This window comes from Salvelinus fontinalis, chromosome 1, assembly GCF_029448725.1.
Source record: "Salvelinus fontinalis isolate EN_2023a chromosome 1, ASM2944872v1, whole genome shotgun sequence".
Classification (NCBI taxonomy): domain Eukaryota; kingdom Metazoa; phylum Chordata; class Actinopteri; order Salmoniformes; family Salmonidae; genus Salvelinus; species Salvelinus fontinalis.
In genome coordinates, this window is record NC_074665.1 from 51600551 (window position 1) to 51627224 (window position 26674).

The following is a 26674-nucleotide window of genomic DNA, read 5'->3' on the forward strand; positions in this document are numbered from 1 at the left end:
GAGTACACGTCTCCGGCATGCCAGTGGCCATCGAAGGTGAGCCCACTGAAGTCGGTAACGATGCCGAACTGCAGTCAGATCAAGACCCTGGTAAGGATAATGAGCTTCCCTGAGACGGTTTCTGACAGTGTGTGTAGAAATGTTTTGGTTTTGCAAACCCACAGTTTATCAGCTGTCCAGGTGGCTGGTCTCAGACAATCCCGCAGGTGACAAAGCCCGATGTGGAGGTCCTGGGCTGGCATTGGCACATGTGGTCTGCGGTTGAGAGGCCGGTTACATTAATTGCTCAATTCTCTAAAACAATGTTGGAGGTGGCTTATGTTAGAGAAAATAACATTACATTTTCTGGCAACAGCTCTGGTGGACAGTCCAGCAGTCAGCATGCCAATTGCACTCTCCCTCAAAACTTGAGACATCTGTGGCATTCTGTTGTGTGACAGAACTGCACATTTTAGAGTGGCCCTTTTATTGTCCCCAGCACAAGGTGCACCTGTGTAATGATCTTGCTGTTTAATAAGCATCTTGATATGCCACACCTGTCAGGTGGATGGATTATCTTGTCAAATGAGAAATGCTCACTGACAGGGATGTAAACACATTTATGCACCTAATCTTTTTGTGAGTATGGAACATTTCTTGGATCTTTAAATTGAGCTCAGGAAGCATGGGACCAACACTTTACATTTATATTGTTTCTTAATGTTCTCTGAACTATTTGAGAACATTCCCAATGTCAAACCAGTTGGAGAACGTTCAATAACATTTTGTCAAGTTCCTTTCCTCCTCTGAGGAGCCTCCACTGGTATCTACTGTATACATTTACTTGTTAACACTTCAGCTCCCGAGTGGCATAGCAGTCTAAGGCACTGCATCTCAGTGCAAAAAGCATCAGTACAGTCCCTGGTTTGAATCCAGGTTGTGTCACATCTGGCAGTGCTTGGGAGTCCCATACGGCGGCACACATTTGGCCCAGCGTCGTCCGTGGATGGGCCTGGGTAGCCAGGCCCTGTCAGTGTCACGCCCTGATCTGTTTCACCTGTCTTTGTGGTTGTCTCCACCCCCCTCCAGGTGTCGCCTGTGTTTTCTCTCTCTCTCTCTATATATATATACACTGTTCAAAAAAAATAAAGGGAACACTTAAACAACACAATGTAACTCCAAGTCAATCACACTTCTGTGAAATCAAACTGTCCACTTAGGAAGCAACACTGATTGACAATAAATTTCACATGCTGTTGTGCAAATGGAATAGACAAAAGGTGGAAATTATAGGCAATTAGCAAGACACCCCCAAAAAAGGAGTGATTCTGCAGGTGGTAACCACAGACCACTTCTCAGTTCCTATGCTTCCTGGCTGATGTTTTGGTCACTTTTGAATGCTGGCGGTGCTCTCACTCTAGTGGTAGCATGAGACGGAGTCTACAACCCACACAAGTGGCTCAGGTTGTGCAGTTCATCCAGGATGGCACATCAATGCGAGCTGTGGCAAAAAGGTTTGCTGTGTCTGTCAGCGTAGTGTCCAGAGCATGGAGGCGCTACCAGGAGACAGGCCAGTACATCAGGAGACGTGGAGGAGGCCGTACGAGGGCAACAACCCAGCAGCAGGACCGCTACCTCCGCCTTTGTGCAAGGAGGTGCACTGCCAGCGCCCTGCAAAATGACCTCCAGTAGGCCACAAATGCGCATGTGTCTGCTCAAACGGTCAGAAACAGACTCCATGAGGGTGGTATGAGGGCCCGACGTCCACAGGTGGGGGTTACAGCCCAACACCGTGCAGGACGTTTGGCATTTGCCAGAGAACACCAAGATTGGCAAATTCGCCACTGGCGCCCTGTGCTCTTCACAGATGAAAGTAGGTTCACACTGAGCACATGAGCACATGTGACAGATGTGACAGAGTCTGGAGACGCCGTGGAGAACGTTCTGCTGCCTGCAACATCCTCCAGCATGACCGGTTTGGTGATGGGTCAGTCATGGTGTGGGGTGGCATTTCTTTGTGGGGCCGCACAGCCCTCCATGTGCTCGCCAGAGGTAGCCTGACTGCCAATGGCTGACTTAGCTAACTAGATTTATCTCCCCAGTGACCAGCAAAAACAATCCTGATTGGATCTTTTTTTCTCTTCAGTGTTAACTCTTTCCTTTCCAAAACATCGGAAAAGATTAAATCAGAACATCGTTGAAAATTATAATATATTTATTTCATAAATCCTTAGCCCTTCTCTGAAGGCGTAGAAGGCTCATTGTTCCCCACTGTGTTTGGGTTAGTAATAATTTGTAGAGTGACTCTATTTCCCCTCAGCATGCAGTTCTTCACTATTCTGAATGTCTAAAGAATCCATATGTGGTCCTGAAATATGAACACAGAAATACTGGACATTTTGAACTCTTATTATGATGGCGATTTGACAATATTAAAATCATGGTCTTGAATTGGACTCACATTTTTCTCGTCTCGGTCTTGACTCGGTCTCGGACCCTTTGTCGACCACAACACTGCTTTTTTCCCTCTCTCCCTGAAAATAGATCTTCTACCTGTGTGCTCTTACTCCGCTCAGTCTCTCAGTCGCTCAGCCTCTCAGAACCTTTAGCGGCATCCTCCACACAACAAAATCCTGCTGTACTGTAGATACAGATTCTGAAAATGAGCTGGGGTGATTCTGGGTGGCACACAGTGGTTGTGGATGAGATGTATTTCCTAATCTTTAAGGTAGTAGTAGTAGTAGTAGCAGTAGCAGTAGTAGAAGTAGAAGAATAAATGATACACTGCATGAACAAAAGTATGTGGACAGCTGTTCATTCAACATCTTATTCCAAAATCATAGAGTTGGTCCCCGCTTTGCTGAAATAACAGCCTCCACTCTTCTGGCATGGCTTTCCACTAGATGTTGGAACATTGCTGCAGGGACCATTAGTGAGATCGGGCACTGATGTTGGGCGATTAGGCCTGGCTCGCCGTCAGCGTTCCAATTCATGCCAAAGGTGTTTGATGGGGTTGAGGTCAGGGCTCTGTGCAGGCCACTCAAGTTCCTCCACATCGATCTCGACAAACAATTTCTGTACAGACCTCGCTTTGTGCACGGGGGCATTGTCATGCTGAAACAGGAAAGGGCATTCCTCAAACTATTGCCACAAAGTTGGAAGCACAGAATTGTCAAGAATGTCATTGCATTATGTAGCTTTAAGATTTCCCTTCACTGGAACTAAGAGGCCTAGCCCGAACCATGAAAAACAGCCACAGACCGTTATTCCTCCTCCACCAGACTTTACAGTTGGCACTAAGAATTCAGGGAGATCGTGTTCTCCTGGCATCCGTCAAACCCAGATTCGTCAGTCAGACTGCCCAGTGGTGAACCGAGATCCATCACTCCAGAGAGTGCGTTTCCGTTGCTTCAGAGCACAATGGCGGTGAGCTTTACACCACTCCAGCTGACAATTGGCATTGCGCATGGTGATCTTATGCTTGTGTGCAGCTGCTCGGCCATGGAAACCCACGTCATGAAGCTCCTGGCGAACAGTTATTGTGCTGACGTTGCTTCCAGAGGCAGTTTGGAACTCGGTAGATTTTTACGCGCTTCAGCACTCAGCGGTCCCGTTCTGTAAACTTGTGCAGGCTACCACTTCATGGTTGAGCTGTTGTTGCTCCTAAACGTTTCCACTTCACAATAACAGCACTTACAGTTGACCAGGCAGCTCTAGCAAGGCAGAAATTTGATGAACTGACTTGTTGGAAAGCTGGCATCCTATGACGGTGCCACGTTGAAAGTCACTGAGCTCTTCAGTAAGGTCATTCTACTGCCAATGCTTGTCTATGGAGATTGCATGATGGTGTGCTCGATTTTATGCACCTGTCAGCAACGGGTGTGACTGAAATAGCCAAATCCACTCATTTGAAGGGGTGTCCACATACTTTTGTATGTATAGTGTATCATAGGAAAATGTCATCCTGTCACATGTTGCAAAAAGTTATGTCTTAACCAATTGGCCATGTTCCCAGCAGGCTTTGTGGTGCAAATAGAAAAAGATGAGCGTCAACCACTGATGCTTATGTCAATCCATCACAGACAATGGGAAAAGATGAGCGTCAACCACTTGATGCTTATGTCAATACATCAAAGTCAATGGGAAAAGTTGAGTGTAAACCAATTGAAGCTTATATCAATACATTGCATTCAATGGGAAAATGTGAAAAAATGAGACTCATAGACAGACAGAAAGACATCTCGCTCTCTCTATTCTCTAATCCCCCCTCCCAGCCTATATCTCTTTTCTCTCCCTCCCTCTCTTTGCCTCCCTCTGTCTCTTTCTCTACCTCCTCTTTACCCCTCCTCTTCTCTCTCCCTCCCCTTTTTAATCCCCTCTACCCTCTCCCTCTCTCTCCCTCTTCTATCTTTCTTTCTCTCCTTTCCTCTCTCTTTCTCTGTCCTATCTCCCTCCTCTCTATCGCTCTCTTCCTCCTCTCTCCCACCTGTCTGCCTGTTGACTCTCTCTCCCGTCCCACTTCTCTCTCCCCCTCCCTCCTTAACCCTCTCACTTTCTTTCTCCCCCTCCCTCAATCTACCTAATTTTCTCTCCCTCTTCTCCCCTTCTCCTCCATTCTCTCTCCCTCTTTTCTCCCACCTCCACAGACAGGTAATTGATGGGCAAAATATGTATCAAGGGCATTGACACAAGTCAACACATTGCATCCAAGGCAAATAAGTTGGTGATACAGATGCAAATAGTAAATTCAACGAATTGTGGCTGTTCAGAGTACAAAAGTGGAGCCAGACAGGCATGCAGACAGACAAACAGGCAGGAAGACAGATGGATACAGATGCATGCAGGTAGGCAGACAGACAGACAGATGCAAACAGACTGTCAGTCCGACAGACAGGCTGACAGACACAGACAGTTTCAAGTTTCAAGTTAATCTAAAAAAATGTGACCAATATCCTCTTCAGAAATTATTCTAACAAGGCTCTTAGCTTTTAGAACTGCCAGAACACTGTGTCCAATGGTGGTCCTCCTTGTGAAGATTAAACCTTTTAAACCCTTTGAAATCACCCCTATGATCCACAATTAAGTCACTTCCTGTAATCACAGGAAGTACGGCTTCTTGAGGAAACTCTTTAACAATGCCCAGAGTTTCTTGTCTTTACATTAAGAATTGACCGTTCTACCGAGGATGGAAGACAGTGTTTTTGTGTAAGGGAGAGAGAGATGAGAGGAGTGGGGAGGGAGGAAGGGAGGGGGGTTGGTGCTTGCCCATGTGTACTCCAATGCTTCCCTCAGTTGTGTCAAGTTGGCTGGATGTCCTTGGGGTGGTGGGCTATTTTTGATACACAGGAAACTGTTGAGCGTGAAAAACCCAGCAGCGTTGCAGTTAATGACACAAACCGGTGCACCTAGCACCTACTACCATACCCGTTCAAATGCACTTAAATCTTGAATCTTGCTCATTCACCCTCTGTATGGCACACATACACAATCTATGCATCAATTGTCTCAATGCTTAAATAGAGAGATAGAGAGAGAGAGCGATCTGTCTGCCTGCGAGTCTCGTCTTTTCATCTTTTCCCATTGAATGCAATGTATTGACATAAGCTTCAACCCTATGACTGTGGTGACACTCATCTTTTCCCATTGAATGCAATGTATTATACAATGGGTGGGTCTAATCCTGAATGTTGATTGGTTAAAACCGCATTCCAGCCAGTGTCTATTCCACAAGTTACCACCGGTTAAATACATGACGTTAAAATAACAATTTTCCATCTGACTGCACAATCCACTGTCTCATCAGTCCAGCCAAGCAGTTTATAAACTTGATCTCCACTATAAAAATCATCTAGACATTATATCACATTTCTTTTAAACTAACATTTAATTTTCACCTAGGAGAATTTGTATAAACCTTGCTGTCTGTCTCTCCCAAATTTGCAGCATTGTTATAATATTAAAATGAGATCTCCAGCTGTCCCATAGTAATGAACGAGTCGGGACGAGACAGACAGACAGGCAGCGTTTCTCAGCCAGTCGAAATCATGAATCAGCTGGCATAATTTTTATGGATATATACAAAGAAATGTCAATTGAAAAAAGGTCAAACGAAACAAAGTGCAGCTAGTTTGCAGTCTTTCCAGCTTCAGTTTGAAGTTATTGTGTTAGCTGTGTTGTTGGCTAGCTCCTCTGAACAACAGTGTCCTAAAGAGAGCACATTTTCTATGCCAGGCGAAACCGCGCCTCATTAGCTCATTGTTATGGATGTATCCAAATAAATAAATAAACTAGAAAACAGCTTAAGCAAATGCAGCTACTGTTGTTATTCTGTCTGCACTGTTTACGTGACTGTAGGTTAGTCGTAGTTGGCTAGCTAGCAAGCAAGGGATAAGAACGTTGCCAGCCAGTAGGGCAATTGAACATACGACTGGGTCGCGCCCATAGATACAGAACAAAAAGACTGAACGACTGGGTCGTGTCTCTGGCAACAGAATGAACGACCAGCCGACTTTGGTAGCAACCCTAGATTTGTGTCGGGACTATATCTTGTGGAAGGATTAAATAGTAGGAATAAATTCATCAAAATAACGTTTTTAATGAAAATATGTCAATCATTATTTGAATATGTTGTTAACCGTTGTATAAAAGTGATAGTGTCCTCGAAGCCGGCCTAACAACACCTAAGCCAGTATATCCTCCAATCTCCGGCTTCTCGGGCATTATTACTTAATTGACATAAGCATCAGTTGGGTGACACTCATCTTTTCCCAGTAACTGCGATGTATTGACAAAAGCATCAACTTTGTGACACTCTTCTTTTCCCAATGAATGCAATTTATTGACATAAGAATCAACCCTGTGACACTCATCTTTTCCCATTTACTGCCTTGTATTGACATAAGCCTCAACCATGTGACCCTCATCTTTTCCCATTGAATGCAATATATTGACAGAACCATCAATTGGTTGATGTTTCTCTTTTCCCATTCACTACAATGTATTGACATAAGCATCAACCCTGTGACACTCATCTTTTCCCATTTACTGCCCTGTATTGACATTATCGTTAACCCCTTGACACATCTTTTCCCATTGAATGCAATATATTAGCAGAACCGTCAGTTGGTCGACGTTTCTCTTTTCCCATTCACTGCAATGTATTGACATAAGCATCAACCCTGTGATACTCATATTTTCCCATTGACTGCAATGTATTGAAAGTAGCATCAATCGGTTGATGCTCATCTTTTCCTATTGGCACCGCAAGGCCTGCAGGGAGCATGGCCAGTTGACAAGCATCAATTGGTTGAAGCATAATGTTTTTGATAGATTTGACAGAATGACGTTTTGTGGTTGATAATGGGCTTTAGTAGTAGTAGTGATATAGTGTAGTCATAAAGGCTGCTAAATTATGATGGATATTCAATGTGAACATAATACCACATGTATTAACATTAATATTATGTGGTAACATCGATAGCTTAGTTGAAAGAGAACGACGCTCAAATAATACTTCCCTCTCTATGCAATAGCAAAGCTAGTGCGAGAGAAAAAAATTATCATTCTGTTGCATCATTGGAAACAATCAAGGTGCTATCTAGAACTTAAAAGGGTTCTCCAGCTGTCCCAATAGGAGAATCCAAATTCTGTCGTTCTGCCACTGTGCAAGGCAGTTAACCCACTGTTCCCCGGGCGCAGAAGACGTGGATGTCGATTTAAGGCAGCCCCCCGCACCTCTCTGATTCAGAGGGGTTGGGTTAAATGCAGAAGACACATTTCAGTTGAAGGCATTCAGTTGTACAACTGACTAGGTATCCCCCTTTCCCCATTCCCTTTCCCTTTGAAGAACCCTTTTTGGTTCTAGGTAGAACCCTTTTGGTTCCAGGTAGAACCCTTTTGGGATCCATGTAAAACACTTTCCACAGAGGTTTTTGCATTGAACCCAAAAGGGTTCTACCTGAACCAAAAAGAGTTCTACCTGGAACCAAATAGGGTTCTACCTGGAACCGAAAAGAGTTCCCCTGTGGGGACAGCCGAAGAACCCTTTTGGAACCCTTTGTTCTAAGAGCGGGAGGCTTGGGAACCAAATCTACTGTTCACCCTAGAAGACTGTTAGGGGAACACAGACAGATAATTTAGCTAGACTTTACACTTTCAAAATTTGATGAGAAACATTCATCGCTCATTCAGGAAAATCTCCTCCAGGAAATGAAATGAACGCCTGTGTTGAACTAATTCTGTCTCCATTTGGCTTGAATAAATGAGAGGTATTGTCTGGGTTGAATGCCTCACATCCCATAGTGGCAGAATCCCCAACCCTATTGGTAAATGAGGGGTCTAAGTATGGGTTTGGACTCTTTAAATACTGTTTCTTTCCAACATAAGTCAAGTACTTGTCACATCTGCTCCTGCAACGCCCTCCACTGCTCATCCTGTGTCTCCTTGAACTGCGGCCACTCCCCCAATACTCTCTCCCTCTCCTTCTCCCTCTCTCTCTCTGTGTGTGTGTGATTGTGTGGGCAGAGACAGGTGTGCTGTTCCATAATCAAGACCTCTACAAATACTCAGCCCTGCCACTTCCACACTGCCAGAACGTAATCTCTACTCGGTCAGTTTACGTTTCTAGCCATTATTACTATTAGATCCTGTTTTGTCCTTGCCTGACGCTGTTTTCCTCTCTGCTGCAGTTCTACCTGCTCTGACTCTGGTCCCTGTCTCCAGTTCCACGTCTCGTCATCCTGCTACTCTGTCCTGGATTCACCACTCTACTACTCCCTTGGATTCCCCTCCGGACCTGCTTACCCTGTCCCAAACCCTCTCGCTCCAGCCTCAGCCTCCGCTCCTGGTTTCCTGCAACCCACCCGAGCTTCCCCTGGCCTGCACTCCATCTTCTCCCTGTGTTTCAATAAATACCTTGGTTACTTCATCCCAATCTCCTCGTCTGAGTCTGCTCTTGGGGTCCCCTGTTCCACTCTGCTTAACAGTACTATCCAAATGATATGTCTGTGTTGGCTATAGGCCTACCTAAAGGTAATCTTTCAGGGTGAATATGTAGTGGCTATAGCATACACACAGCTTGTGCTTAAAGCTGATGATGAGATGCTACAATTAATCTGACCTTGTAGCCATGATGTCACTGTCAATTGCCAAAATTAATATCATATGTCTGCCTTCATCAGGCAAACATCTGTGGTGAACTGCCAAGGGCAAATACCTTATTATCCAACAGATGTGGTTGCTTGAAAATATTACAAACATTTCCTTACAGAAATGTAGATAGATATTTGATTACAGATGTTCATCATCTGCACAGGTAGGTCCATAAGAACAGACATTGTAGGCTAGCACAAAGCTAAGTCTGCACTTCCAAAAATCAGTGAAACTACAAAAAGCTGAAATTTGATACTCTTGGAAAAGACAATCAAATCCCACAGGATGTCTGCTTCAAGGAAGTTCTCCAGCCCAAAATTGTAGTTTAATAAGAGAATTTAACAAGCCTTTTTGTGGAAATGCTAAAGCCCTCGTTGACCACTTTTCAAAGATCAAACATATGCGTTGTTTTTTTATGCTTGTCATTTTTTTTACGTACCAGGAGACATTAAAAAAATTCACTGCAACATACCTAGATGATTGTATAGCTGATCTTAGTTCCTAGCTTTATGGGAATCCCCCTCCCCATAGGCATAAAATCAGACACGCATTGTGTCCATTCGTTCAATACTATTTCTATGAGAAGAATTGAAGATTCTACCTCTTTTCTGATTCAATAGCTTGTCCTTTGATGCTGATGGAGACTCCAAGTATCCACTGCTGGCCATCAAACTAGTATCTCAATTAACTGCTGAATATAAAGTAATCCAGAGGTCTAACAGAGGGACATAGCACAGCCGCCCCAGATGTGCATTGAAGTGCACCGCTGTGGACTTATCATGTCTACTCTGTATTTCAAACCTGACTGATCACTCTTGGACTATCCATTATTGCAGTATCCTTTCAGTGATCCAACACATTGTACACTTTCCACAAATAGCCTCCACTCCCTCCTGTCACATCTATCTGAATAGGACTCACAGGAAACCAATGTGAATGAGCACATTTCCTCTCACCCACTCTCTCTCACGCTCACTTTCTATCTCTCTGCTTTCCCTTTCACAAAAATGGCAATAAGCTATTGAATGGCAGGGGTGATACCATGTAGCTCAGTTTTTTTACATTTATACTGAACAAAAATATTAACAGAAACATGTAAAGTGTTGGTCCCATGTTTCATGAGCTGAAAGAAAAGATCCAAGAATTGTTCCATACACACAAAAACTTTCAAATGTTGTGCACAAATTTGTTTTCATCCCTGTTAGTGAGCATTTCTCCTTTGCCAAGATATTCCATCGACCTGACAGGTGTGGCATATCAAGAAGCTGATTAAACAGCATGATCATTACATCTCTACTGTGATAGCATGTGATATAGTGATTAGAGTCATGGCTACAGTAAATGCACATGCATATCTCTAATCGAGATAGTGTGGTGACTCTGATTGATGTGACCATCAATGCTGTGCATCACCAGTAGGGATTACTCCATACATATAGTATGCAGACTGTTGGTCTGTAGGGATCACTGGATTGCATCAACCTTTATTAATGTATGGACAGGGTTGATAATAACTGTTATTATTGGTATAGGACCAGGAGTTTTTCCTTACCACCTGATTTGAAGAAAGTCTCTGGACCATATGGGTAAGTGATGAGTGTCACCACAATGAAATGCAAACAACACACTGGTTTTTAATATGTTTTGTTTAACCTTTATTTAACGAGGCAAGTCAGTTAAGAACAAATGCTTATTCTTATTTACAATGACGGCCTACCCGGAAAAAGAGGAGCAACTCAGGCGGTCCTGCGCAAAGGCCACTCGCTCCCCCTAGTGGTACATGGAGAGAAAGGCATGTCTCATAGAATAATGATGAATACAATACATGTACACTGCTCAAAAAAATAAAGGGAACACTTAAACAACACAATGTAACTCCAAGTCAATCACACTTCTGGGAAATCAAACTGTCCACTTAGGAAGCAACACTGATTGACAATAAATTTCACATGCTGTTGTGCAAATGGAATAGACAAAAGGTGGAAATTAAAGGCAATTAGCAAGACACCCTCAATAAAGGAGTGATTCTGCAGGTGGTGACCACAGACCACTTCTCAGTTTTCCTATGCTTCCTGGCTGATGTTTTGGTCACTTTTGAATGCTGGCGATGCTCTCACTCTAGTGGTAGCATGAGACGGAGTCTACAACCCACACAAGTGGCTCAGGTAGTGCAGCTCATCCAATATGGCACATCAATGCGAGCTGTGGCAAGAAGGTTTGCTGTGTCTGTCAGCGTAGTGTCCAGAGCATGGAGGCGCTACCAGGAGACAGACCAGTACATCAGGAGACGTGGAGGAGGCCGTAGGAGGGCAACAACCCAGCAGCAAGACCGCTACCTCCGCCTTTGAGCAGGAGGAGCACTGCCAGAGCCCTGCAAAATAACCTCCAGCAGGCCACAAATGTGAAAATTATTGTCAATCAGTGTTGCTTCCTAAGTGGACAGTTTGATTTCACAGAAGTGTGATTGACTTGGAGTTACATTGTGTTGTTTAAGTGTTCCCTTTATTTTTTTGAGCAGTGTATGTACAGTATCTATTAAACTTACTCCAACAACTCATTCATTGTATGTATCTCATAAGATAACCATTTTCAATGGTGAAACACATTTTTACTGGATGTTTTTCTTGAATCAAACGGTTGGAAAAAAAATCCGCACGCATTGCCGTTTTGACATTGCTTGTCTATGCGCCCTACAAACATGCAGCAACTTGACTGTCATTGTGCAATTGTGGTCAACGTACTGTCTGTAATAACTCCAAACCTCAAACAGAGGGCAGATTTGCAATTGCAAACACCACACAGGGCGTAGCAATCTCTTCTTGGAGGCATCAATTTGGAAAATGAACAAATATACTTTTTTATATATCCTGTGCATTTTGGTGAGTTGACTATCAACATCTTATTGTTGACATACTTTGTATACGTTAAACTCAGATATTTTATTATTGTCGGAACTTGGGCTAGCTAAACTAACTCTCACAGCCATATTTGTCAAGTCATTCTCAACTCTGCTCTGGTATCTTGCATGGATGAAATACAGTATATACATCACAGTATATACATCTACCAAACACGATGTATAAATATCTGATATCTTTGATTTCATCGACAGGTAAAGGTTCCTAAACTGTCCGTGCTGAAGTAGTTTCACTTTTGATTTTGACATGTTGGGACTTGCCACGCCAGCCTTGTCTCATAGACTAGATGTAAACATAGCAACGCAAAAGTTGCGTATTCGAATCTCATCAAGGACACCTTTATAAATGTAACTAAATAGCAACTTTGCAACTACTTACTACTTTTGTAGCTACTTTGTAACTACAAAATGCACTATAGCAGTTGTATTTCTGTATTTTCAAAGTTGTATATCTTGAAAGCTTGATTGCTGACATGCAAAACATTTTGTGACTATATCAACAATGGACTAATGAAACAAATACCAGAAGATAGTTTTTCGCTGGAGTTTTCCTTTATGTGCAATATTCAGAAATCTCTCTGCCCATTGCTGGTTGCTAAAAGTCTAATAGTTTGCCTAATTTCTGTTTATGTCACAAAATAAGCAAGTATAGTGTAAAGAATCATTGTATTTTATTTAAGCTGTATGAAGTTGGTGTACAAATCAAAAGGAAAAGACGCAAAAACAAAACTTATGAATGGGAAGCATAGAAATAGTGCACATAGAACAGATACCGCTTCTTAGACTTGCTTTCAATGAGAATGACAGATCTATAACTCATATTTCTACGTGAATTTGGTCAGGTCGCCCAAAAAGTTACATATTGCAGCTTTAACCCTAACCCCTAAGTCCCTAGCCTAGCTAACTTCAGCCACCTAGCTAACGTTAGTGTTAGCCATCTAGTTAACATAAAAAAACATTCAAATTTGATATGTCACATGCACCGAATACAACATTACCGTGAAATTCTTACTTACAAGCCCTTAATTAACAATGCAGTTTAAAAAAAATAGAGTTCAGAAAATATTTACTAAATAACTATAATGAGGCTATATACAGGGGGTACCGAGTCAATGTGCAGGGGTACAGGTTAGTCAAGGTAATTTGTACAAGTAGGTAGTGGTAAAGTGACTATGTATAGATAATAAACAGCGAGTAGCAGCATGGTAAAAACAACATATTAAACATATGGCACATTTTTTACATGTTGTAAGAATTGTAATTCATAACATATTACACAAAATGGATGATGGACATCCACAAATTAATACAGGTTTACCTTTACTATGTTACACTTACCACACATAAGCACTTTTCCTTAATAATAATTATTGACCTTCCAATGTCTCATACTTAAATCACTGATAAGTCTCACGCACGCAGACACACACACACACACACACACACACACACACACACACACACACACACACACACACACACACACACACACACACACACACACACACACACACACACACACACACACACACACACAAACACACGCAGGTACTGTAACTGCCTACTGCTGTCTGTTTTAATAACACTCCATAATGTAATTGCATTTAACAGTGTACGGTTCGTTTAACTACACCATTCAAAGCAGAGCGGAGTTCCCAAGACATCTTAATCACTAGAAAATTGCAATCCAAAAGGCAGATTTGTCAAGATGGCACTTACCAGCATGAGGGAATGGAATGCTGTCTCTGTGCGGCTGGTAAGCATCTAATGTTTAACATTATCTGTATCGAACTATCTCACATTAGCATTCTTTTGGTCACCACCATGACAGGTCAATACCATAATAATTGCGCAAGCACATTTACATTGGAGTGAGAACTGAAATGTTGATTAATTAACAAGCACTGTCCTAGTCAACTCCTGTAAATTGCATTAATAAAATTAATGTATGCTATGTAGGCCTATGTCTTTCCCTCTGATTATGTCTACTCTATGTGTCCAGGCCAACATCTGGAGAGCCACTGCAGTGTGAGCCCAGAGGATGGGACCTGTGTTTACTGTGAGAAAGATAGGACCTACAACAGTGACCCCAACTCCCTGGACTCCTGTGAGCCCTGCACTTCCTGTGACCCTAAAGGTAGGCCTACACACACAACAGGTAGAACGGACACCTTATAGGTAGGTCTACCTACTGTAGCAAATTAGGTTATCTTTTGTTTTCGGGACAGGGTTACCAAACAACCTATGGGAACTCCTTTCCCTTCATGCGATATGATTGCGATGCTTAATATCAAAGATGTTTACAGTCACGTCTCACCCTTACTGACCTTTCACTATATAACGCAGTGTGACGTGGCATGCTGTCTTTTGTTCATTGTCTTTTGATCAAATCGAATTAAATCAAATTATATTTGTCACATGCGCTGATTACAACAGGTGTAGACCTTACAGTGAAATGCTTACAAGCCCTTAACCAACAATGCCGTTTGAAGAAAAATAAGTGTAAAGTAAAATAATAGATAACTAAAACATTGAAATAAAAAGTAACAAATAATTAAACAGCAGCAGTTAAATAACAATAGCTAGGCTACATACAGGGGATACCGGTACAGAGTCAATGTGCAGGGGCATCAGTTAGTCGAGGTAATTGAGGTAATAAGTACATATAGGTAGAGTTAAAGTGACTATGCATAGATAATTAACAGAGAGTAGCAGCAGCGTAGCAGTGGGGTCTGGGTAGCCCTTTGATTTGTTGTTCAGGAGTCTTACGGCTTGGGGGTAAAAGCTGTTAAGAAGCCTTTTGGACCTAGACTTGGTGCTCTGGTACCGCTTGCCGTGCGGTAGCAGAGAGAACAGTCTAGGACTAGGGTCGCTGGAGTCTTTGACCATTTTTGGGGCCTTCTTCTTACACAGCCTGGTATGGAGGTCCTAGATGGCAGGAAGCATTACCCTCTGTAGTGCCTTGCGGTTGGAGGCCGGTCGGGGGGAAAGGGTAGTGTTGAGTGCAGTAGAGATTGCATCATCTGTGGATCTGTTGGGGTGCTATGCAAATTGGAGTGGGTCTAGGGTTTCTGGGATAATGGTGTTGATGTGTGCCATGACCAACCATTCAAAGTACTTCATGGCTACAGACGTGAGTGCTATGGGTCGATAGTAATTTAGGCAGGTTATCGTAGTGTTCTTGGGCACAGAGACTATGGTGGTCTGCATGAAACATGTTGGTATTACAGACTCAGTCAGGGACAGGTTGAAAATGTCAGTGAAGACACTTGCTAGTTGGTCAGCGCATGATCAGAGTATGTCCTGGTAATCCGTCTGTGAATGTTGACCTGTTTAAAGGTCTTACTCTCTCATTGGCTATGGAGAGCGTGATCACACAGTCATCCGGAACAGCTGATATTCTCATGCATGTTTCAGTGTTACTTTCCTCAAAGCGAGCATAGAAGTAATTTAGCTTGTGTACTCCCCTTTGTAGTCAGTAATAGTTTGCAAGCCCTGCCACATCCTACATTTTAAGTTTCCCAGCATTAAGGTCCCTGCCGCCTCTGGATGAACGTTTTCCTGTTTGCTTATGGCCGTATACAGCTTATTGAGTGCGGTCTTAGTGCCAGCATCGGTTTGTGGTCATAAATAGACGGCTACGAAGAATATAGATGAAAAATTTCTTGGTAAATAGTGTGGTCTACAGCTTATCATGAGATACTCTACCTCAGGCGAGCAAAACCTTCCTTAGATTTCATGCACCAGCTGTTGTTCCCAAATATACATAGACTGCCACCCCTTGTCTTACCAGAGGCCGCTGTTCTATCCTGCCGAAAAAGTGTAAAACACGGCAGTTTTATGTTATTCATGTTGTCTTTCAGTCACAACTCGGTGAAACATAAGATATTACACTTTTTAATATCCCGTTGGTAGGATATACGTGATCGTAGTTAGTTTATTTTATTATCCATTGATTGTATGGTTCGATCTCACGTTTGTGTTTTACATTACGAGATTATGAAAGTTTGCATGACCACTATGCTCAGAACATGTGTGTCGGCCAAAATGTAATCGAATTCTAAAGTTGGTTAGCTGGTCAGTACTCAAAAAGGTGATTCAATGTTTCATTTGAGTATTTATTTCATTCAGGGATACGTAGATAGACAAAAGTGTCATTTTAAGCCTTAGTCAGTGTTATTCTCGTCTCCGCTGAAGGTGTGCTTCTTTATTGTGGGCTCGTTAAGGGTAAAGACCGACAGGTGCATTAATTTGCACGCTCCTGGAACAGACTCATGTCAATAATGCATCTGAAATATACTATAAAAAGATTGCTATTAATCCCCTTCAGATGACTTCTTTACGGAATTACGATTCTTCAACAAGTCGAGGAGGTGCTGTGAGTAGTTGATTTTAATCTAATCTTCTCCCCTTCTCTCGTTATTGTTCCCATACTAGCTAACTTTTATTGCTTATTGTCAGGCATTTTTATATTTTTTATTGTATTTATTTAACCTTTATTTAACTAGGCAAGTCAGTTAAGAAGAAATTCTTATTTACAATGACGGCCTACCCTGGCCAAATCCAGCCGACGCTGGGCCAATTGTGCGCCACCCCATGGGACTCCCAATCACGGCCGGATGTGATGCAGCCTGGATTTGAACCAGGGACTGTAGTGACATCACTGCACTGAGATGCAGTGCCTTAGACCGCTGCGTCACTCGGGAGCATCCATCCATCCATTGTGTGTTAGCTAGCTAATTAGCCCTCGGGTCTGTCCCGTTACCGCCAAAGTTAGCTCATAGCTAGCTAAATAAGCCACACATAGCTACATTAATTAGCTTGTTGTTGGCACCTGTTGTTGGCACTTGTTTGCCCGCGGTATCATGCCAGTCGTCACTTGACTGGCACGTCAGCCTGTTGATCTGGCGTTACCACTCGCTCACTTGGAGTTTTGCTGGGATCATAGAGCCCAGCAATGCTGTAGGCTATCAGTCCTCGCTTGACCGAGACTGACAGTCCACACTTGACTGTGCCAGTCAGATAACTTTATATAGAAGGGAGTTTCATGCATATTTAGGACGGAGTCTCGACCCCAAAGCATAATGGATCGGAGTTGACGGTAAGTGTAACTATTCTCTCGCCGACGCCAAGGCAATCGAGACACACCGAGACAAAAATCTATTAATTTTATTAATAACTTTTACTTGGAACACACTTTCTCTTGTGTGGAAATACATTCTTAGCAGACTGATTTAGTGCTGTACACAGTTGTCATTCCACCGGTGTCAACAGTGTGAGAAACAACTCGCAGTCTCGGATGAGCAAAATACTTTATTGACTTGGGAGTTGAACATGCCTAAGCTCTTGAACTCATTGTCAGAAATTCAAACCGAGAGCATTGAAATTGAAATCACGACTTGCGCGCTTTGGGGGCAGAGCCACTCGACTCCGGAGTCAGCCACACTGATCAATAAGCATTGTTAGGTTCTAATTTTCAGAGTAAATAACTCAGGGACACTAGAGAAGCTTAATTAACCAAGTTTAATTCTTCCCAAAGGGTCGATACAGCTGTAATTCAGACACAGACATGGCTTCCACCGTGGTGGTATTCGTACCCCACTTTGGGTGGAGTCTCCTCCTTATCGCTAAACATTGCTAAGCAGGGAGCTAAGTGATATGGGCCTTCAACGGTTTCTCCCCTTTTCAGTACTGCCACATGCAATCGGGTTCCCTGCACTCAGCCCCTCCCAAGCTTCATTATTGGCCCCCTCATGTCTCTTATGTAACTAATGTTCCCAGAATCCAACAGCATAGACCTTCCTTTGCAGATTGTTCCAAGCGCTCCAGGTAGCCTAGCAGTTAAGAGTGTTGGGCCAGTAACCAAAAGGTCATTGGTTCAAATCCCCATGCTGGCGAGGTGGAAAAATTTGCCATTCTGCCTATGAGCAAGGCAGTTAACCCCTAACAACAACTGCTACCTGTCAATTAAGGAAGCCCCCCTGCACCTCACTGATTCAGAGGGGTTGGGTTAAATGCTGAAGTCACCTTTCAGTTCAATGCATTCTGTTGTGCAACTGACTAGGTTTTCCCTAATGATGGGTCTCACTCCCTTTGTGATCCACCACCCAATAAACACCATTGCCAAGGCACACATCTTGACTCACTGAGATGTTCAAGGAGATTAAGTCACTGGACAGTTGAATGGCAACTGAGTCTGCCCTCATCCTGGCCAGGCTTTCCCTGCCAGTATCAACCCCTACCTCTGAACGGAGTGTGGTTGTTGAATCGGATGAAACTGATGTACTGTCCACAAGAGCCTGGGGGGACTATGTACAAAAAGTACTGTAATTTATAAAAAGTACTTTGATTTGTTTAACACTTTGTTGGTTACTACATGATTCCATATGTGTTGTTTCATAGTTTTGAAACCGGCCTTAGACAACCACATTTCCTAGGTCACCTCACCAGATGATTGTGAAACCCCATGCCCTAGGGTATGATCAGAGGTTCAAGGTCGGCTAGTTAGCATTTTTTTAAACTCTTACTCTTACCACTGGCCAACCTACTCAAGCAAGGAAGCACTGGCTACACAAGCAGAGCAGAAAGTAGTTAGCTTTTAGCAAACACAAAAAAATGATACCAAGACCCGAATCTCGCAACATCTAGAGGGACCAGTACTCTCTCCCCACTAACAGACACCTAAGTCGGAGCCGAAGCTCAAAGCCTTTGTGTGCTTGAAAAGTTTGTAAATTGTGTGACACATTTTTCCTATAGGGCGAGCAGAGGAGCAAAGAATTTAGAAAATGAATGCGAGCGCCGGTATAATAGCCAGGATGGCGGGGCTACCGAGGGCGGACTCGGCATCCATTGGCCCGTTGGCCGTGTTTTCAGCTTTTCAACAGGTGAATAGGATTGGTCATTGACTCCCCATGGTATGTTATATACAGAGTGACCACTTGTGTTACCCAGTTGGGTATCTGTAGTATGTTGCTTCCTGTGGTGGATACAAGGACATCCCAGGTTAAATGTTGAGTTATCCCACCCTGTTGTCTGAACAACCTCTCCCATAGGTTGTTTGGCGGCCAGTTCAGAAAATTTAAGGTGAATGCTGGGTTACGGATCAAAGTAATAGACAGTATGTCACGCCATACCGCCTTTTATAGTGACAGGTCACGTGGGTACACTAAGGGTATGGTGTGACTGTAAACATCTTTGATATTAAGCATAACAATCACATCACGTGAAGTAGTTCCCATAGGTCATTTGGCAACCCGTTACACTACTCAGAGAAACAAGGTTACATCCGTAACCCAACCTTGCCAATGTACTGCCACTGTGGTGTTTGTTTGTCCTTCGTAGCCAATCTGGAGGTGGAGGACAGATGCACCATCTTCAAGGACTCAGTATGTCGATGCCAGCAGGGCCACTACTGTAACAAGGGGAAGGAGCACTGCAGGGCCTGCTACCCATGTACCATGTAAGTTCAAGATACTTTAACCAAATAACTATCAAAATATATTGATTTATAGTTTTCTAAATGTTAAAGACACATTGTTAAATCGGTAATATTTTACCGTAGGTGTCCTTATTCATGCATTCATGAAGTCTTTATAACAGATATATAAACATATAAGCTGTCATATGTAGTTTTAAATACACTGAACAAAACATAAACGCAACATGTAAAGGGTTTGTCCTGTGTTTAGTGAGCTGAAATAGAAGATCCCAAAAATGTTTCATATGCACAAAAAGCTTATTTCTCTGATTTTGTGCACAAATTTGTTTACATCCCTGTTAGTGGGCATTTCTCCTTCGCCAAGATAAAACATCCTCCTGACAGGTGTGGCATATCAAGAAGCTGATTAAAACAGCATGATCAACTCTAAAATGTGCAGTTTTGTCTCACAACACAATGCCATAGATGTCTCAAGTATTGGGGGAGTGTGCAATTGGCTGACTGCAGTAACGTTCACCAGGACTGTTGCCAGAATATTGAATGTTAATTTCTCTACCATAACGTTGTTATAGAGAATTTCGCGGTATGTCCTACAGGCCTCACAACTGCAGACTACGTATATGGCGTAATGTTGGCGAGCGGTTTGCTGATGTCAACAAAGTTCCCCATGGTGGCGGTTGGGTTATGGTATGGGCAGGCATAAGCTACGGACAACGAACACAATTGCATTTTATTGATGGCAATTTGAATGCACAGAGATATCGTGACGAGAACCTGAGGCCCATTGTCATGCCATTCATCCGCCGCCATCACCTCATGTTTCAGCATGATAATGCATGGCCCCATGTTGCAAGGATCTGTGCACAATTCCGGGAAGCTGTAAATGTCCAAAGTCTTCCATGGACTGCATACTCACCAGACATGTCACCCATTGAGCATGTTTGGGATGCTCTGGATTGACGTGTACGACACCGTGTTCCAGTTCCCGCCAATATCCAGCAACTTCTCACAGCCATTGAATATGAGTGGGACAACGTTCCACAGACCACAATCAACAGCCTGATCAACTCTATGCGAAGGAGATGTGTCGCGCTGCATGAGGCAAATGGTGTTCATACCAGATACTGACTGGTTTTCTGATTCACGCCCCTACGTTTTTTTTAAGGTATCTGTGACCAACAGATGCGTATCTTTATTCCCAGACATGTGAAAACCATAGATTAGGGCCAAATTAATTCATTTCAGTGGACTGATATCCTTATATGAACTGTTACTCAGTCAAATCTTTGAAATTGTTGCATTTATATTTTTGTTCAGTATAGTTATGAGTAATGGCATAAGATGTTATAAAATTAGTTGTAATTGGTGTTATAGATGACTGTTCATCCTGTTGTCATATGCTCTAATGTCAACTGTTAATAACAACTACTATTACACTGCATGACAATTTGTGTCATATGTTATTACATGCTACATAAGTGTCTACATACCATATGTTGTAACTGGACTTTATATGGTGCTTTCTATAAATAATGGGGCCAATGTGTGACATTGGGATCAACAATTCTAAATAGCTGAAACAAAAATCTATTTGATTTTCATGCAGTTCCACATGTACTTCGAGGAATAAAAGTGAATATATGCAAATTGCCCCATAACTCCACCTATACAACCACATAGCGCTAGCTCTATACATTTAAGCAGGGTTCATACAGACATTGGCAAGTCAAATTCAAGGACTTTCAGGGACTTTTTCAAGTGCTTAATTGTAATTTTCAAGGACCTCAATGTTATACAATTGTTTAATTTATATATGGCCTAATATAGAACCCCCCCCTCCCAAAAGCATGCAAAAAGGTATTTTTTTTTTAAGTAGGCCATTACAACTTTAAAAATAGCGATTATTGTAAGCCTTGTCAATTATTATTACATTCTTAAATATGTGAGAATAATGTGGACATTGCCTGACTAAATGGATGCATGCATGGGGATTGTTGTGGCCGACACAGGCACACATAGGAAATCCATGAATAGCAGTAGCATCACCATTTGAAACTCACCATTGCTGTTTTTATCATGAGAAAGTGACCAAACACCAGGTTCCTTTTTTAATGGATAGATTTGTATGGAAAGCCAACTTGAAGCCAGCATTAGCTGTTGTCTTCCTCATAATAACTGCATGTGGTTTTACCGCAACAGAGTAGCACAACACCGTTCAATTGAAGTGCCGGGAAACAAATGAAAGTGTTTGTTTTCCTTTGGACATCATTGCACGTGCGATAAAACAGCATAAATTTACCGTTTTTTTATCATGTAGCTTCTCAACTCTGCTTTGTCGACTAAACAAAAACAATAACATTGGCGGTGGGGCAGCGCTGTTTCCACTACTGCGGATTCCTAAGGTTTTTAAGGTGTTTGTGCACACTCTCTCATGCCATATGACATGGTTATGACACCCATCATTCCATTCAATGTAATAATGTGACACAGAGTTTGGTAAATGATATAACGCATGGTCATAACATCTGGAGTGTAGACACTTATGTAGCATGTAATAACATATGACATAAGTTGTTAGGCAGACTGTGTAATAGCCGTTGTTATTAACAGTTGACATTAGAGCATATGACAACAGGATGAACAGTTGTCTATAAAGTTTAAAGTATACTTCCCAGTCGAAACAGGGACATTTGAGGTTAGTCGAAGTTTGGTTGCCAAGGTCTACGCGTGATTGGTCAACAGTAGGGATTCTTTAAGGAAGTGTTTTGTCATTCAACGACCTACAACTAGCAAATGTTTTCACTTGAGAAATACTGCACCAAACATCTTAATTTGATGTCAAATTGCGTGATTAAGACCTCCTTGGCAAAAAAAAAGTTTTTTCTAATCTTATGCCGTTACTCATAACTGTTTAAAATGTATGACATATGACAAATGTTGTAATGTGTTATATCAGTGTTTCTTAATCCATGTCCTGGGGACCCAAAGAGGGGCGAATGTTTGTTTTTGCTTAGGCACTACACACCTGATTCAAATCATTAAAGCTTGATGCAGAGTTGATCATTTTAATCAGCTGTAGTGTTAAGGCAAAAACAAAAATGTGCAACCCTTTGGGTCCCCAAGACCAGGATTAAGATAGACATGATAAAGGAATGCATGAATAAGGGCACCTACAGTAAAGTGCTATCATTAAAGCTGGTGTAGGCTATAGACTAGAGCGATTTTCTACATCAAATTTTTTCATTTCTCTTGAAGATGCAGGGAAGAGGGCATCAAGGTAGCCTGTAGCGCCACCAACAACACCATATGCCATGCCTTCAAAGAAAAAGGTTTGGGAATTGAGCAAAACCATAACATTTCAATGCATTACAATGATTTGGAAGATGTGCTTTCACTTACAGTAGGAATGTTTTTAAGGTTGTTTTTTATCTAAGCATTAGGCTTTTATTTTCCTTTCTTGCAGGAAGCCATTTGGCAGCAGTATTGGTCCCTGCTACTGTTCTTCTTGTCGCTTTGATTGTGATCATTTGCCTGTGGCGAAATAATAAATATTGTTTTGGTAAGTGTTTGGTCATTCTGCCAGTTGTAGGCTATGCTAAATCACCAAAAGGGGGCAGAAGAGGTTCTTCTCTAATTTAGTTAGTAAGGTGTTTGAAGAGCACAGAAGTCTGGCGTGTTGAAAAACTCCCTTTCCAAAAGTATCTGGTTTTGAGTCGTCCTTGAAATAGCATTGACATGTCTCCAATTTCCTTTGTTAGGGCCAAATGGGGGTTTGACAGAACTGCCCAACCGGAGTTCAGAGGTAAATATCTTCAATTTTTACAAGGGGTGGGTCTGAACCTGAATGGTTAAAAGCACATTCCAGTCGGTGTCTATTCCACAAGTTATCACCGGCTAAATCTATGACATTAAAATGCCTATTTACTCTGACATTTTTATGGTTATATACAAAGAAATATAAATTGAAAAAAGGTCAAACGAAACGAAGTGCAGCTAGTTTGCGGTCTTCCCAGCCTCAGTTTGAAGTGATTGTGTTAGCTGTGTTGTTGGCTAGCTCCTCTGAACAACATTGTCCTAATGAGAGCACATTTTCTATGCCAGGCGAAATCGCGCCTCGTTAACTCATGGATGTATCCTCATAGAAAACAGCTTAAATAAATGCAAATGCAGCTGTCTGCACTGTTTGTCATGACTGTAAATTAACCGTTGTTGGCTAGCTAGCAAGTAAGTGAAAAAAATGTTGCCAGCCAGTATGGCAATGGAACATTTAGAACAAACGACCAGCCGGCTTGGGTAGTAACCCTATATTTGTGTAGGGACTATATATTGTGGACTTCGTCTTGGGCCTAACAACACCCGTGCCAATATATCCTCCAAACACCGGCTTCTTGAAAGTGCCACAGTACTCCACTCTGTCCCTGACTACAGCCACCGCTTAAAACACAGACATGCATCTCTAGTGCTACATCACTGTTACATATCATGTCACCTATTATAATTAGTGAGTTAAATATCAATGATGAATGTGTTTTACATGCATTTCTTTTTTTTGCAGGAAATGCAGCTACTGAGAGGTAAGAACATCATCAATGTTACTACTGATGTGTGCCATGTTTGCTAATATGAACCTTATGTATGTCATTTCCAACTAAGAATTACCCATAATCCCTCTTTCTTCTTTGGTTGGTTTCAGGTGTTAATCTCTGGCCACACCTCCCAGACATCGCTAAGACCTTGGGGTGGAAGGACATGAAACAGGTGGCCGAGAGCAGTGGGATGACGCATACCACCATAGAATCCCACCAGCTGAACTTTCCCAATGACTCCCAGGAGCAATGCTCCAGCCTACTGAGGGCCTGGGTGGAGAAGGAGGGGATGACCACAGCCTCTGAGACACTGGTCCAGACTCTACTCCGCATGAAGAAAAAGGTCAAGGCACAGGATATTGTGGATATCATCAGCAACAAGGAGGATGGCGTCACAGGAAAAAACTCAGGATCCGGACAGGTGTAGATACTGTATGTACAGCATGGTCAAACCACCGCCTTTAACCATGGAAATATGGCCAAATATAAACAGTGTATTTATTCCCTCCAGAAGGCAATCAAACATGTGAAATGTCGTTATAGGGACAAAGTGGAGTCGCAGTTCAACGGCTCAGACACAAGACATATGTGGCAGGGTCTACAGGCAATTACGGACTACAAAAAGAAAACCAGCCACATCATGGACACCGACATCTTTCTTCCAGACAAACTAAACACCTTCTTTGCCCGCTTTGAAGATAATACAGTGCCACCGATGAGGCCCGCTACCAGGGACTGCGGGCCCCCCCTCTCCTTTTCCGTGGCCGACATGAGAAAGACATTTAAACGTGTTAACCCTTGCAAGGCTGTTGGCCCAGACGGCATCAGGATGGTCACCATTGTTCCTGGACTTTCAGGGTGTGTGCTTAGCCCCCTCCTGTACTCCCTGTTCACCCATGACTGCTTGGCCATGCACACCTCTAACTCATATCATCAAGTTTGCAGACGACGCAACAGTAGTGGGCTGGATTACCAACAACGACGAGACAGCCTACAGGGAGGAGGTGAGGGCTCTTGGAGTATGGAGTCAGGAACAACCTCTCACTCAACGTCAACAAAACAAAGGAGATGATCGTGGACTTCAGGAAACAGCAGAGGGAGCACCCCCCTATCCACATCGACGGGACAGCAGTGGAGAAAGTGGAAAGTTTTAAGTTCCTCGGCGTACATATCACGGACAAACTGAAATGGTCCACCCACACAGAAAGTGTGGTGAAGAAGGCAACAACGACTCTTCAACCTCAGTAGGCTTGTCACCTAAAACCCTCACAAACTTTTACAGATGCACAATTTAGAGGTGGGACAGCTAAACAGCCATCATTAACACAGAGAGGCTGCTGCCTACATACAGACTCAAATCATTGGCCACTTTAATAAAGGGATCACTAGTCACTTTAATAATGTTTACATATCTTACATTATTTAACTAGACAAGTCAGTTAAGGACACATTCTTATTTACAATGATGGCCTACACCGGCCAAACCCAGAATACGTTGGACGTATTGTGTACCAGCCTATGGGACTACCAATCATGGCCAGTTGTGAAATAGCCTGGATTTGAGTGTCTGTAGTGATGCCTCCAGCACTGAGATGCAGTGCCTTAGAAGCACAAGCATTTCGCTCCACTTGCATTAACATCTGCTAACCATGTTTATGTGACCAATACAATTTTAGTAGTACTGTTCATGCCAGTCAAGATGCCAGTATAGCTGGGTTTAACAGTCTCTTGAGGTTCAGTTTCATCAGTAACAGGTAAGACCTCTGTTGTTGCAGGGACGAACTCATCCGAGTCCTGATGAGATAAAGCCATCAGCAGATTCATCCTGTGCTGTGACTCCTTGAGCTGTTGAATTCAGTAATTGGTCCACATTTGTGCGCCAGATCATGTTGGGTCCTACATTCACAGTGTAGGTCAAGGGTCCTGTCTTTGACACAATCTCGCCAGCTTGCCATTTCTGGTTTGGGCTCTTGTAGTTTCTGGCAATAACTTCCTGTCAAATGTCAAAGGTTCTGAGTTGTTTTTGTTTTGGGGAACACTGTTTCTGTTGAATGTGTCAGCAGGTTTGCAGGTAGCAAACGGAAATAAAAATACATTGTACATTAGAATAGTTAAATCCTTCTCTCTTTCCCAAGTCAAACGTATCCCTCTCTACCTCCCCAGTTTCTCTCCCCTTTACACCAGCCAAGCCAAGCTTCTCTCAACCTCCCATCCTTGTCCACCCAAGCCAAGCTTGGCCTTATTTCTCATTCTTGGCCATCCTTGCCCACCCTTACCCACCCAAGCCAAGCTAGGGGGAGGCAGGGTAGCCTAGTGGTTAGAGCGTTGGGCTAGCAACCGAAAGGTTGCAAGTTCGAATCCCTGAGCTTACAAGGTACAAATCTGTCGTTCTGCCCCTGAACACGGCACTGTTCCTAGGCCGTCATTGAAAATAAGAATTTGTTCTTAACTGACTTGCCTAATAAAATACTAATTAATTAATATTGTCTCAATTTATGATAAACTGGTTTTAGGCATCATTGTATCTAGTCTAAATTGTGCTCATCACTTTTTCCCTACTTCATTCTCTTCTCAGTAAATGGGACTCTCCTTGTTGAACTAGAA

General features: G+C 42.7%; 1 protein-coding gene across 1 annotated transcript; it reads left to right on the forward strand.

Moving 5' to 3' along the window:
- The first annotated feature begins 11854 nt into the window (after positions 1 to 11854).
- Positions 11855 to 26551, forward strand: LOC129857380 (tumor necrosis factor receptor superfamily member 6-like). The gene is made up of 9 exons (XM_055925587.1): positions 11855 to 12008; positions 13658 to 13802; positions 14049 to 14183; positions 19388 to 19505; positions 22740 to 22813; positions 22948 to 23043; positions 23243 to 23286; positions 24040 to 24058; positions 24178 to 26551. The coding sequence occupies exons 1-9, from the start codon at positions 11970 to 11972 to the stop codon at positions 24495 to 24497; spliced, it is 990 nt and encodes a 329-aa protein (XP_055781562.1). The 5' UTR covers positions 11855 to 11969; the 3' UTR covers positions 24498 to 26551.
- Positions 26552 to 26674: the final 123 nt, after the last annotated feature.

Excerpts from the sequence above, each read along its gene's own strand:
- LOC129857380 (XM_055925587.1), top strand. The coding sequence starts at position 11,970 with ATGAACAAATATACTTTTTTATATATCCTGTGCATTTTG. Across the intron at positions 12,009-13,657 it reads TATATATCCTGTGCATTTTG|TGTACGGTTCGTTTAACTAC; the intron begins GTGAGTTGACTA and ends TGCATTTAACAG. Across the intron at positions 14,184-19,387 it reads CACTTCCTGTGACCCTAAAG|CCAATCTGGAGGTGGAGGAC; the intron begins GTAGGCCTACAC and ends TGTCCTTCGTAG.